Source organism: Fringilla coelebs (genome assembly GCF_963513975.1).
Source record: "Fringilla coelebs genome assembly, chromosome: 11".
Lineage (NCBI taxonomy): Eukaryota > Metazoa > Chordata > Aves > Passeriformes > Fringillidae > Fringilla > Fringilla coelebs.
In genome coordinates this window covers 18,966,395-18,981,145 of record NC_140037.1, presented here as the reverse complement: position 1 = coordinate 18,981,145, position 14,751 = coordinate 18,966,395, and the positions used below count along the sequence as shown (strand labels likewise).

At 52.8% G+C, this 14,751-nt stretch overlaps 1 protein-coding gene across 2 annotated transcripts in view; it reads right to left on the bottom strand.

The window, feature by feature from the left end:
• EDA (ectodysplasin A) overlaps window positions 1–2,321 on the bottom strand; it is a 60,205-nt gene extending 57,884 nt beyond the window's left edge. For both annotated transcript variants that reach the window (XM_084212989.1, XM_084212990.1), the window contains exon 1: window positions 1,997–2,321. In XM_084212989.1, coding sequence (XP_084069115.1) covers window positions 1,997–2,272 — 276 coding nt within the window. In that variant the 5' untranslated portion in view covers window positions 2,273–2,321. The remainder of the gene's footprint in view (window positions 1–1,996) is intronic.
• Between the last annotated feature and the right edge of the window lie 12,430 nt (window positions 2,322–14,751).

Sequence of the window (14,751 nt, the reverse complement as noted above, 5' to 3'; positions counted from 1 at the left end):
AGTTTGTACAATCTCAACCCACACAGCACTTGGCCTCTTCACTGAGGAGACCTCTTCACTGAGCAGCTGAAGGACATTTGAGGGTGCACAGCACTCTGGTCACTGGTGCCCCCCAAATGAACTCTGACCACGGTCCTCAGGAGAGAAATGTCAACTTGAATTAATTATTTAGTAATTTCAGCCCAATTTATGCAAGCATCACATGTATGGGATCACACTTTGGGTTTATCAGCAGCACAGCTTGGAAGGGCTGCTGGGAACCCCACACGTACCCCAAACCTGGACAATAACTTTCTAAATAAAGCTGTTTGCAAACCCCTCATTCCACTGCTATAATCACTAAAGGGATTCACTCACAGCACCCCAGGACACCCAAAGTGCTTGTTTTTAGCTGCAAAGCAGAAAAATCAGCAAAAAATGGGTGAGCAGCACCACTACAAATCCCATTAATCACACGCAGTCACAGCAGCCATTCCCAACCGGAGCTGCTCGGGACGATCAGACTTCCTTCCCAATGTCCCTACTACCAGCAACCTTTCTCTGCAACCCAACTGCTTCAATGTGCCCCAAAGAGTATTTCATCTCAAGCCTGACAGGCCAGATGTAGAATAAAGAAATAAATAATTAGCGTTACCTTATCTGGAGTCCGTCAGCTGCAGAGAGCGACGCTCGGAGCTCCGTCCGCATCCAGAGACAAATTATCTAACGCTGTAATTTATGAATGCCTCAAGTATTTGCCCTGGTATTTCATTATACGCTCGCTGGAAAGAAGAGCTCGAAAGACTAAACAGATCCAGCACGATAACACGAAAGGCACTCCAGCCGCGCGCTATTCCAAGGCAACCCAGGAATCCCAGCACGACATCAAACCGCTCCGGCTCGCTCTGTGTTGACACTGCTGGAGAGGCAGCGAGGGCAGAGCGATGACCCGGGAGCTCGGCTTCCCTCCGCTTCAACGCCGGACTTGGATTTATTATGGGAAGCTGCGGGACCCAGGCAGCGAAGGAAGCGCAAGCCCGGCTTTCCCGGGGGCAGCCGAGGCCGGCGCGGCGGAACGGCTCCCGCTGCCAAGTGGGAGGAAGAGTTCCAAACTCGCCGCTTTATCAAAGCTATTTTTGTCCTTCCCCCCACGCACTGATAACCAGCAAGGCGAGGACCGCCGGGGTGCCGAGGCAGGGCTTGGCATCTCCCCCGAAACCCCGCTGCGACTCCGCAGCAAAGCCACCCGGCACCTTGGGGGAGCGGGCCATCCGCTCCGGAGGCTCGGAGGGGAGGAAACTCCTTCCTCCAGCTTATCCTGCCCGCAGCGAGGTTTCGTGCCTGGAAAAAATGAGCTAAGTTTGCGAGCGGAGGCCCCAGCTCCGCTCCGGCTCTCCCAGAGGCTCTCGGGACAGGCGACCCCCCCAAGGGCTGGAGACACCGGCGGGGACAACCGGGAGGCTGCTGCCCACCTGTCCTGCACAGGCTGAGCAGCTGCTGCGGGGGGACACCGAGCCATCACCCAAAAGATGATGCACCTGGGCTGGGAGAGGAGTGCAATCAGGAACACAGCGCAGGAGGAAGGAGGGGAGCGAGCGGAGGCCGTGCGGGACCGGGACCCAGAGCGCACGGCGGGTGCGGGGCCGAGCTGTGCGGGCCTCCCCGGCAGCAGCACCCCGCGCCCGGGGGCACCCCGTAAGGGCCAGGGCAGAGCCGCTGCCCCCGGCCAAGGCTGGGTTGTCGGGACACACGGCGGGTCTGTCGCGACAGGGAAACTGCGAGCAGCAGGTGGAACACAGGCGGCCCCGCAGCCCATCACCCCCAGCCCAGACGAGCTCCCCCCGCACTTCACCCCCGCAACGCGAGCTGGGGCTTTCCCCCCTTTTTTCACCGAACTCCCCCGAGGGGCCGTTCCGAAACGCCCCGGGGCGCGGCCCCCGAGCGCGGGGATGGAGCCGTGGGATGGCCCCGAGCAGCGCGGAGCCCCCGCGGTCCCCGCGCTCCCGGCCGGACCCACCTGCTGGCGCCGCTCCGCGCCCTCGGCCGCGCGCTGCGGGCGGCCCCCGGCCGGGGCTCCGGCCGCTGCCGCCGTCCCGTCCCGGCGCGGCGGGGCCGCGGGCTGCGGGCCGCGGTCGCGGCGGAGCTCGGAGCGCAGCTCCAGGTAACAGCCCAGGGTCAGGACGTGCAGCGCCAGCGACAGCGCGAAGAAGCCGAGGAAGAGCCGCCAGCTGCCGCCGCCGCCGCAGGCGCAGCCGCGGGGAGCCGGCGCCGCCGCCCTGCGCTCCGCGCCCATGGTGCGCTCGGGCGGAGCGGCGCGGAGCGGCCCCAGCGCTGCTGCTCCCGGGGCGCGCCGGGCACCGCGGGCTGCGCGGCCGGGCCGCCAGCGCCCCGCCAGGGGGCGGGGCCCGGCGGGGAGGGGCGGGGCTCGGCCGCGGCAGCACCGCCTCAGCGTCCGGTCGGGGGGCGGGGCCAAGGCAGGGGCGGAGCCCGAGCAGCGGCGGCGACACCGCTGGGCGGTGACATGCAAATTAGAGGGCGGTGTCAGAATGGGCTGGAGCCGCGCCCCGCTGCGATCCCGATCCCTTGTCCCTAATTCCTGTCCCTGTCCCGGTACGGACAGGAGCGGTGATGGGTGAGCCCGTCCCCAGTGCGGTTCAGGAGGGCCCAGTCCCTCTTCCGATCCCAGTCCCAATCCCGGTCCTGATCCAAGTCCCCGTCCCGGCCGACATCCCCATCCCGATCCCAATCCCAATCCCGGTACGGATGGAGCCGATCCCGGCCCCGGTCCCCGCAGCCGGCGGAGGATTCCTGGGAGCAGGCACCAAACGCCACCAATTCCGTGATGGAACAGCGTTGTCACCGCTCTGCCGGGGGACACGGCCGGGCACGGGTGCCCAGGGCCGTGTGAGTGTTCTCCAACTTTTCAAAGGTTGATTGTCACTGCTGGAAACTAATGGAAGCTAGAAAACAGCCTGGGAAAGAGTGAACCAGGGAGGGGAGTGCATTTGGAGAGGGAAGCATGGTACGAATCACACCTGGTTGGGTTTGGAAGGACCTTAAAGCTCATCGAAAGGAGTTGGCAAAGCCTGTGCTGGCTCTATTTCCAGTCAGGGGGTTTAATTGATAACGAGAGGGATAATTAGATGATTACGGTGCTGTGTGATGCTCACAGGCTGCCAGGAAATTTGAATTGAGAAATTAGAGATGTTCTGAACAAACTCGAGAGGTGGCCTGAAGAGAATAGGATGTGATTTGGAAAAGTAAAAGGAAACACGGGATTAAATACGAGGTGTTAATGGCTGCAGAGGAGGTGGCACTGCAGAGGAGGATTCCAGCTGGTTTTGGAGAATCACATTGAGCAGAGTGGGTCAGCAGTGCTGGGAGATGTCAGAGCCATCTCCAGGAAGGGCCAGCACCAAGGACTGTCACCAGCACATCCCTGGGATGTGTCCTGGTGAGCCCCCCTGGGTGGGCTCCAAGAGCTGGGTGGTCCGGTGCCAGGTCTGTGCTCCCAGACCTGGGGGCAGGGTGAGTTTCCCACGAGGCTGTCCCTTCCATGAGAAACCCTTCCAAGCCCTGGAACACATCGTCTGAGAATTTGTGGGGTCTTCATGCCGCAGATCACAGCCAGAAAGAATCCCACGGTGGCCTTGTCCTGCCTTTGGGGAGGAGGACAACCTTTTCCAGCCCTTCCTGGCCTTGTTTTCCTGCAGTAGGGTTTTTTTCCTATAAATCCTGTGTCATAGACATGAAATTCCATGAGAGTCTCTGTTTTCATTTAAGAAAGAAATGTTTCCCTAATATTTGGGAAGAGCAAAACTGGAAGCATCAAGCGCTGCCAACCCCAACAACTGAGGAGCAAAAAGCAAATAAACACAAATGAACCCTCTGTTCAAAACCCTGTAATTATTTTAGGAACATTTATAATTATTTGAGTGCTTGGTGTTGTTACTGGTTTTCATAGAATCACAGAATACCCTGAGTTGGAAGGGACCCGCAAGGATCATCAAGATGAATTCCTGCACCACCAAAATCCTGTTTTCCAATATGAAAATCCCAACCCCAATCCTACATGGACCTATCCATACTTGCAGCAGCCTCATCCCATTTTCCAGAGTCATTTAGGTCACTTTGAAGGTGAATTTTAGAGGTCAGGTCAGCCTGGGGCTGGGTCAGGGGGAAGATGTAAGCTCTCCATTCCTGCCTTGATCTCATCAGGGATTTAGCCAAATCCTCATACTGAGGATTTCTGCCTCCTAGAGCTGACCAGCATCCCACTAATCTAAAAGGAATCCCATGTGATGATGGAATTAAAGCATAATTAATAAGTGGGATCCTCACATCTGGACCACTCGAGCCCCACATCCCATGGTTCCAATTTCTCCTGGATTTTGTTTTAATTCCTCTTGTTCTGAGCACTCCCTCCTCTTCCTCTGCCATCCCTGAAAAACTTCATTACATGGATGAAGAACCTCACAAGTTTAAGTTGTTTTTCGAATCCTGCCTGTGCTCCAAGAGTCCTGGTCCAGGAGAAGGAGGAGCCAGAGGGTGGGGAGGATGCAGAAGGGACAGGGATCCCTGATGCTCTGGATGGGAAAATAAAGAGCAGTTGAGAGGGTCCTGAGGAGGGTGGGCAGAGGCTGCAGAGGAGGAGAACACACAGGGGACATGTCTGGAATTACTTTTTTTCTCTCGATTCCCAAACTTGCTGTGTTTTTTCCAGCATTCCCATCCCAGCAGGATTTAACCACAGGTGGGAAGAAGCTGCTGCAGCTTAGGAGCACTCCCTTCCCTTTGGAAGGGGAACAGCTCTGCACAGCACAGGTGGCAGGTCTGAGTGCCCCCTCCATGTGAATTCCACAGATCAGGGAATCTCTGAGTGATGTAAAGCAGCTTTGAGTCCATTTCCCATTTACATTTTGGCAGCAGCTGCAATTCCTGCAGCGGCTGCAGAGTCAGTTTAACATGTGTGACCTAAAAGCTTTGGAATTCCTGACTTTCTTTTGAGGAAAGCCATTCCTTGCTCTCTCAGTGATGTTCTCAACAGCATGAGTACAATAAATTCTCCTAAAACCTGAAATCCTGGTGCTCCAACTGCGCATCCACGGGCGTTTACAAGCCCTTAGGAAGGAGAATCCTGATTTTATGGAGCCTCCATGCAGCACTGCAGTCTCAATTCCTCTTCCTCAGTGATATCTCAGATGTTCCATACAATCTGCTTTGCTTAAGACTGTTTTTTCAGTAACTGTGGGCTCTGTCTATGCAGGAAAGGTAATTGTGTCCAACTGCTTCCATAGGGGCAGGGATTGAGCAACATGTTCTTCTTAGAACAGCAAGATGTACTAAGGAATCACATTCATGCCTTTTTTCCTAGCTCTGCCAGGGACTCTGCCAAGATTTTCCCTCTCAGGGCATTGCAGTGTCTCTGATCACTCATCTCTCCCTCTCATCTTCCTCCATGAATTCTCACAATGAACACAGAGTTGCTCAGAGGAGCTGTGTGTGCTTCATCCCTGGAAGTGCCCAAGGCCAGGATGGAGGGAGCTTGGACCAGCCTGGAACAGAGGAAGGTGTTCCTGCCCATGGCACAGGGTAGGATGGGCTTTTTACAACAAGAAGAGAGGAAAAAAAGCTGTATTGACTCCTTCTGGGTTTATTTTCACATTTCCCACTGCACTGCTGACTTTTGAGGAGCAGCAGCACATTGACACCTCATTTTCCTGCCTGGATCAGGCTTTGCTGTGTTTTGAAGGAAGATGAGGCCTGGCAGCCCCACGATTCCATCCCAGAGCACACAGGGGGAGGTTTGGCCAAGGAGGCCGAGTTCAGCCTAAACACAACTTCTTGCAGAGGGGGTGAGGAAGATGCTGCTCTTGGTTCTGTTGTATGTTTATTTATATGTTATTTGGTGATAATGAGAACCAAATGTTCGGGATCTATTCAGTTCTTAAACTTTTATAGACTCATTGTCTTTATTTTCAACTGTGCAGCCGTCTCCGAGCCCCTGCCTCCCCAGGAATGGTGGCAGTGCCGTCGGTGACCAGGCTCAGCTGTGCTCTTACTCATCCTGGCTGGAACAATGATATTCCACACCACGTTATTCAACCTCCCTGGTGCCTCCTGGCCCCCTCATCCCCATCCCCTCCTCAGCTCCCACATCCCGGGTCAGCGCCAGAGCCGGCCAAGGCATTGTCCTGGGGGTGCCACTTTGGGGCTGTGCTGGTGCCAGGGAAAGAGGATACGATCTGTGCCTCGAGGAGCAGACGTGATCCATGAAAGATGCTCTGCCAGAGAGCCCAGAGCCCGCTCTGCCCCTCACCAAAAGGCAGGGAAAAGGAGGAGAAGGGAAAGGAGGGAGCTGCACCCGTAATGCTGAGCCTGACCACAGCGAGGGGGATGCTCTCCCTGCCCCTTGACAAGGATTTCTCCAGCCTTCCTGATGCCATGGTCTTGTTGGGCCCTAGGATGGACTCAGTGATCTCTGAGGTCTTTTCCAACCTCATGGATTCTGTGCTTTTCCAGGCCTGTTTGCCCAGGAGCACAGCTCTGGATTTGGGGCTCCTTGGGGAAAAGGTTCCACACCACAGAGCTACACCCTGTCCAGGTGGGACCCCCTCAAACAGAGCCCTCCCCACCCAAACCAGGACTGCTCTCACAGCACAAGGGCTTGCACCAGCTTTATCACATCCTGAGAACCCCTTCCAGCGCCTAAAGGGGCTCCAGGAGAGCTGGAAAGGGGCTGTGGACAAGGGATGGAGGGCACAGGGAATGGCTTCCCACTGCCAGAAGTACGTGGGATTAGCACTGTGTTGTGGGTATAGGAAACTGGAACCTCAGTGCCACCACTGATGTCCTCTCCAGGCAGGAGGAATTCTGACAGGAGAGCTCCTGGAAATCCCCTGCCCCAGGTTTGTCCCCACGTGCCCATTTCAGCCTCTTTGGCTTTTGCTTCTCTCTCTTTAGAGATGTAAATTCCATGGATAATGATTTGAGCCTAAAGATGCAATTTCTGCATTAAGAGAAACAAATGTAAAGTGACTAAAATCCCTTGCAGATGGAGCAGGGCCACAGTTCCAGCCCCAGTATAGAATCCCAGGATGGTTTGGGGTGGAAGGGACCTTAAAACTCATCCCATCCCAGCCCCTGTCATGGGCACGGACAGCTTCCACTAGCCCAGGGTGCTCCAAGCCCCATCCAGCCTGGCCTAGGGCAATTCCAGGGATCCAGGGGCAGCCACAGCTGCTCAGGGCACCCTCTGCCAGGAGAGAGTTTCTTCCCAAAATTGTATCTAACTCTGCCCTCTGTCAGGTTGAAGCCATTCCCCATTTTCCTGCCACTCCAGACCTTTTTCCAAAGCTCAGTTCTGCCTAAACTCAAACTCTCAAGCATTTTGGGTAAGGCAGGGCGAGTCCAGCATTAAGAACTGAAGCCCTGGCTTTAAAAAGGGTAAATCCAAGGAATTCATATCAAAGCAGGAACAGTCATAAGGAGAACATATGGAAGTGTCTTTTTCTGCTCACAGTGATTGGAAACTGCATGCCCAGGCCCTGATCCAGCTACAGGACCCCACATCCGGGGCTTAGTTTCCAGGTGACCTGGGATTTCAGCGATTTCCAGCCTTGGGATTGTTAATGTGAGATGACAGCAATAACCAGGGAAGGAAAACCCCACGTGTTTGTTCTTCCCAGCATGCCAGCACTTGTGGATTTAAGTGAGGAGAAAGATCACAAGGCTCAGACAGAATATCCTCCAGAACACAGCCCTAAAGCAGCAATTTCCTCTGTGGAGCCCGTGTGAGATCAAGGCAGGATAAAGCACTCCATGTGAGCCTGGCTGAGGAGATTTGGGAAGGGGCAGGAGCCATTTGTTGGGGATGGAATAGTAAAGATTAAATTGGGTGTTACAGAGGGACCTTTCCAGAGGGAACAGCTCCAGCTCCATTTGCCTTCATGTCTCCTCCATGAGAAGACTCCTGGCTTTGGGAACGCAGCATTCCTAAGCTAAACCTGCTGATAGGAACATGTGCATTTCATCTCAGAATGAATAAAAAAATGATTGAAAAATAGCAAACCCTGTAATTTTGGTGAGGAATAATTCCCGGGCGATTGGAGGCAACGCGCTCTGGGATGGAAGGGCCCATTCCTCTGGATCAATGGGATGGAAACATCTGCTTTATCTCACTGAGATCTGAAGAGGTAAGAGCTGACAGTTCTTTGTGGGAATCTTTGCTATCTCATTGTATATCTAAATTACATTAATTGATGTCCAACGTTGATGTTTCGGGTAATTCTCATGGATCTCACAACCTTCTGTTTCAAATTCACAGTCTTCCACCACTCAAACTATTATTATTTTTACCAGTCCCAAGGGTGTGCTGGAGTCTCTTTGGTACAAATTAGAAAGGCTTTTATGAAAAACTCACAGTTTATGGAACAGAGGTTCCCGTTGGCTTCCTGACCCCGAGGTAGTGACAGCTCCCACCGGAGCCTCACCCACAGCAGGGGTTTTAGCACAGATCTCAACGCAGCCTGGGAGCTGACATGGGGTGAGGAACTGCAGTAATTTCCCCCAAGAGGGACAAAAAAAGCCAAATGTTGACAAGTTTATGAGTGCAAACATGTCAGGGGATCTCCTGGCAGGGAGGCTTTGTTCCAAGCCTGTGCTGGGCTTACCTGGGGCTGGTTGTTCACCTGGGCTGGGCTCTGAGCCCAGAGAAGGGATTTTGGGGAGACAACCCATTCTGCAAGGAACACGAGTGGGGTAGAAATGATCCAAAGATCCCAGCCCAAATAATTCTATTAAAAAACTCAATGAGTTTTGGAGAAAGGATCAAGCAACACAGCTGAGAGAGAGAAGAGGGTGGTAGGAAGATGCTGAGACTGGAGGAAGAAGAGTCACAGAATCCCAGGATTTTCTGAGCTGGAAGGGACCCACAGGATCATCCAGTCCAAGCCCTGGCCCTGCGCAGACACCCCAACAATCCTACCCTGTGCCTGGGAGAGTTGTCCAAACAGCTCTGGCAGCCTTGGGGCTGTGTCCATTCCCTGGGGAGCCCTTCCAGTCCCCAGCACCCTCTGGGGGAAGAGCCTTTCCCTAAAATCCAACCGGAACCTGCCCTGACAGCTCCAGCCATTCCCTGGGTGCTGTCCCTGGTCACAGAGAGCAGAGATCAGAGCTGGCTGTGAGCCCTTGGAAAGGTGACACTGAGTGTGAAGGGTAAACAAGAAACCAGGGGGAGGTGGAGGCAGCAAACCCTTCCTCTTGCCCATCAAGGGCTTCTCTCCACTGCAGTTAAAGTTGGATTAATAACAACATGGATTTTTCAGTGGGGAAAACACAACAGTGAAACCTTGATCTTCCTCAGGTACCAAAACAGACCCAAGGCCGTGCTCCAAAGGAGAAACCAGGGAAAGCAGAACAAGGGAGAAAGAAATTACCAGTGAAAACCATCTGGCTCACAGCACCCATGGAAATCCATACAAACCCACCTTCCACAGCCCCTCCGGGCTCTGCTGGGGCAAAGGGGGCTGGAATGAAAAATTAATTGTAAGCTGTTACTTAACACAGATTTTGAGACAAAAAGAAGAGAACAAAGGAGTCCTTCAGGCAAAAAATGTGGAAAATGACAATCATTAATAACGTCAACTCCTCACTCCAGGATTTTCATCAGTTGGCTGAGGTGGCATCACATTGTCAAGTCACAAAAGCCATAAACACACCCAAAAAACCTGATTGATGCCAGAAAAATAAATGCAGAACTCACCAACAACAGGAGCTCCAGTTGGAATGCATCCAGAATGTCCAGACTTGGAAAGGCCTGAAATCATCCTGGAGTTGCCTGGTAGGTGGAAAACACCCTGAAACTGCATTCCTGAGAGGAGGAATCCTCTCTTCAGAATCTTAAGCTCCCATGGTTAAGTGTTGGTGTGAAAAACAAGGATCTCAAGCCCATTTTTAGTACCCTGCTTCTGGATTTCCATGAAGCCCAAGTTCTCCTCTGCTCAGGGAGGATGGAGAGGATGCAGGAGGTCTGAAATTGTCCAGAAATACACGTTTGAAAAGGATCCTTTTTAACCCAGAAAGCAGGAGCTGGTGTGCCATCTATTAAACTATAAATAAAGACATAAAAGAAGAATTCCTAATCCACATCCAAGAAGGGCTGAGGTTCAAAACCCAGACCCCACCCAGGACTTCAGCATCTGGAGTGTCCCATCTCACACCTCAAAACATTCCCAGGCCTGGACTTTGATTTGGGTCTGCAGCCCTTTGTGTTGTTTTCTCGGGGGTGCAGCATTTTCCAGGCTCTTTCCAGCAGAATTCTTTCCATGCTGCCCATCACAATTTTTATGGAGTCACGAGGCAAATTTACAGCTGAGAAACTTCTCCCTGGCCCCACGCTGCCTCCCAGCTTTGATGTGCACAGCCCTATAGCCATGAAAATTCACATCCACTTAACTCAAATCCCTCCTAATCAAATCCTTGGGAATCATCACGTTCCTGGGTGGATTTGCAGCTGCTGCAGCAGTTTGGGCACCACGTGGCCACCAAAACCCTTCCCTGGGAGCTCAGGAGTGGCATCACTGCTCCCCAAGCACCCAGGAGAATGAGAGAAAGCAGCAGGATTGCCAGGACACATCTTGCAAGCAGCATTCCCAAAGGAAAAGGTCCCAACTACCCCCCTGAAAAGGCTGATGCTGCATCCCAGCACTGTTCACCAACCCAGACCCTTGCAGGACCGTTTTATGCAGTTCCTAAAGCCCAGCTGAGGCCCAGAGCTCTCAAATTGGGGCAGTTTAGGGCACACCCAGAAGGAATCCCTCTGGAATTGGGAATCACCTGGGCTGCTGTAATTGCCTGCAGCAGGACAGCCTGAGGCTTCCTGGGGACAGGATCCAGTGGGTGCTTTCCTGTCTGGGGGGACAAACGCCTCTTCCATCCTCTCTGGGTAACCTGTGCCAGGGCCCCACCACCCTCACAGACAGGAATTCCTTCCCAATATCCCATCCATCCCTGCCCTCTGGCAGTGGGGAGCCATTCCCTGTGTCCTGTCTCTCCATCCCTTGTCCCAAGTCCCTCTCCAGCTCTCCTGGAGCCCCTTTAGGCTCTGGAAGAGGCTCTGAGGTCTCCCTGGATTTTTCTCTTCTCCAGATGAGCACCCCCAGCTCTCCCAGCCTGGTCCCAGAAGGACTCCAGCCCTTGGAGCAGCTCTGTGAGCTCCTCTGGACTTCTGATTTTGCGGTTCCAGAGTCCGAGGCTCTGAATTTGGGGGGTTCCAGAGTGTGGTCTCACCTGAGCAGGGCAGAGACAGAACCCCCCTTCCTGCTGCCCACGCTGGGGAAGTGCAGGCCCCTCCTTGTCACCCCCAGCCCCTCCCACTGTGACCCATCAGCCCCGTGAATTCCCCCTCCTGCACCCCCAACTCCGTGCCTTGGTTCTCCAGCACAGCTGGTGCCTCCCCCCTTTGCCTTCTGCACCAATCTGGTTTTTTAAAACCATTTATTTCCATCCCCATCCAATTTCTTCCCCTTTTCCTGGTTTTCTTTCCAAACAGAGGGTTTCCAGCTCGGGATGGGGATGGCCACAGTGCAACTCCAGAGCTTTGTCCCGTGGCCTTTCCCAGCCTGGCACGCAGCGCTCAATTTGGAGCGCGGTGTCCTCGCTCTGTTCCATGCCGAGCTCTGTTGTCCAGAGGAATTAATTCCAGATTATGTGTGGGTGTGGACTTCAGCTGGGCAAAATTTGGATACCCTGGTTGAGTCATTATTGTCTGATGAATCTCTTGGTGACAGCCTTCGCCCCTATTGTTCTGAGGTGAGCCCCGTGGCAAGAAATGTGAAAGCAAGAAACAAAAGAATATAAAGAAAGGTTACGAAATCAAATTCAGTTAAGGCAGGGTTATTGTCCCTCCATCCCGCCTCTCTGGCCTCCAGTTGGGATTGGATTTGGCAGGAAAACAACCCCCATGGGAAAGTGGCTGGGGTTTAGCGCAGGTTCTGGGGGGAGCCCGTCCCCGTGGGACCCTGATGGCCCCAGTGACACAGCAGAGACAGGGAGGAGGAGTTATCATCAATTCTTAACATTTTATTTCTTTACTGGGTTAAACAAGGAGCAGAGAAAACCTCGGCCCCAAAATACAACAGAACTGAAAGCATTACAGGTACAGAGACTATTGAACACAGAGAGTAGTAGGATAATATTTTAATACAACTGAATTATAGCATGGGATTGTGTTTTTGTTGGGTTTTTTTTGTTTGTTTTTTGTCAAACCAGTTTGGAAAATAAATGTAATAGGAACTAGTGCAAAAAAGTTCTAAACATGAAGCACAGTGTATAAAATGGCATAAGAAAACTGTCCCCTCGAGGACACAGTCACTTTCTTATGACAGAAGGGAGAAAGAGAAACAGAAGGGGGGTGGGAACAGAGGGAGGGTCCAGGAGGCAGAGGAGGAAAAGCTGGAAAGAAAGAGAAACCGGGCCGGGGGATTAGAAAGGATACTTTGACTTCAGCAATGTTGGTTTGTGTTTCACCACCACGCACTGTAAAGGACCTCGTTGGGGTCGGGCCGAGCTCTGTCACCACCCACATGGCGCAAGCACTTGAGAAGGGTTCGGGCAGCAGCAGCCGGGGCACTGCAGGGGTCGGGTCCCACAGGTGCCCCCGAGGCCCTGGGACACCCGCGCAAGGCAGGGAGCCCCAACTCGGACACGCTCCAGAGGGAGAAGGGCACGAGGGGCTGGGCTCTCCTCCTGCTCTCCCTTCCCACATCCCTCCTGAACACGGCCTCAAGGACCAGCACATGGAATTTGTTCCCAGTTTCCACCCCCGGGCTCAGATGGGAGCGTCTCCCTTTTGAAGGCATCCTGAGGCTGCGTCCGAACGGGAGGCTCGGAGGAGCTGGATTCAGTTTGGGTTGGAACAGAAAACCAAACCACACCTCCATCAGAGGGATGGCTGGGGATCCCCAGGAATTCCTGCCAGGCATCAGCGTCTCTGAGTCCCACGGGGAAGGTGTCCCTGCATTCCCAAGGTGTTATCCCGGCCTGCTCAGCCAGGATTTGCTCCAGCCTGTTCCCACCACGGAGCCACCCAGCCTCCTGCCCTGGAGAAACTGGCTGGATGCTATTTTAAGGAGAGCTGGTTGGAATTCCTTACAAATTGCTATTCTCTCCCAATCCACTGGTGCCCGTTCCAACTCTGTGAGCAGAAAAAGTGTGATTGATTTTTTTTTCCTCGTTTTCTTTTTGGAAAATGAAAGGTTTTGTGGGAAAGGACTGTTCTGGATGCATTTCTCAATTTGCAAAAAAAAAAAAAAAAAAAAAAAAGAAAAAAGAAAAAAAGAAAAAAATTGGTCATAATGATCAATCTGGCTTGTTTTGACAAGTTTCAAAATTAAAAAAAAATCACTGTCTGGCTCTTTTTGTCTTTTTGTTTTGCAACTTAGGCATTCCAGTTCCCAAATATATTTAAAAATGGTAAAACCAACCCCAAATTTCATAAGCCAAACCTAATTCTTGGGGTTTTCTTGTTGAATTTCAGTTTACAATAAGCAGAGTTGTCGACTTACTGGGCTGAAAAAGGATCATCCTGAAGTGCTAAAAAGGCTGGAAAGAAACCACTCCTGGCCTGCCTGGAACACAGGTCCTGGAGATGTGGAGCAGGAAAAGGTGGAGGGACTGGGCTCAGGAACTCACCCATCTCCTGCCCAGGCCTTTGAGAGGGGCTGAGAGCTTTGATTAAACCCCAACAACTTTTAAAATTTATTAATCCTTATTTTTTTATGATCCTAAATTAAAAATGGTCCACCCCCCACCAGTCTTCCCTTTGCTCCCTTCCTCCTTCCTCACAGAGACATGCAGGGCTGGGAGGTCACCCAAAGAGCCACCTGGACCAAGAATACCCAAAAAGAGCTGCTAAAATCCTTTCGTTCCTGGAATAAAATGGACTCATGGTGGGAGCTGCGCAGCTCCAGGGCTGCTATGATGCAGGAGCTCCAAGCAGGCTCCTTCCGTGGGAGAAGGGATGATTTTGGGCTTGTGTGATGGTGGTACCTCCAGCTGGGATGCCCATGAGCTAACTTTTGGGCTGAAGGAGATCTTTAACATCCAACCTGAACACCTGACATGGCCCTTCCCAACTTTTCCAGCCTAGTTTAAGAGAGATTTAACCACCAGGGGCGGGAAGCCCCAGGGAAGCTGCAAAAAGCTGATTCACAGAATTCCCTGCCTGTCTTGGGTTACAATGTAAGATGTAACCAAAAGATAGGTGGGGCAGCGTTTATCTTCACCAAGACTCGACCCTGAAAAGGCGCTCCAGGGAAGCACCAGCCACTCTGTGGGGAGCGATCTCCACTAATGGGCCACCAGGATTCCTCTCACAGAATCTTATCATCCCACTGTGAGATGTTCCATGCAGGGGGAGGAACCAAACATTCCTACTTGAATAGAATCTGAGGCCTGGAACACCACAAGAGCACTACCACTGGATTTCCAGAGGACAAGAGCTCCATAACCACCACGGGACCTCCAGAGAAGGACCAGATCTTCCTACAAGATCACTGCTTTGACAGAACCACATCCATCACTCCAGCAGCCCCCATTTAATCAGACTGCTGCCATCACCAGCCCCCATTTAATCAGACTGCTGCCATCACCCTGACAAACAGGCTGTCAGGTCGTACTCTGACTCTGTCAGTCTAAGCCAGTGCTTCTGTACTATTGCCTTTACTTTAATTTTCCTATTAAATTGTAGTTCTGACTTGGAATCTCCTGCTG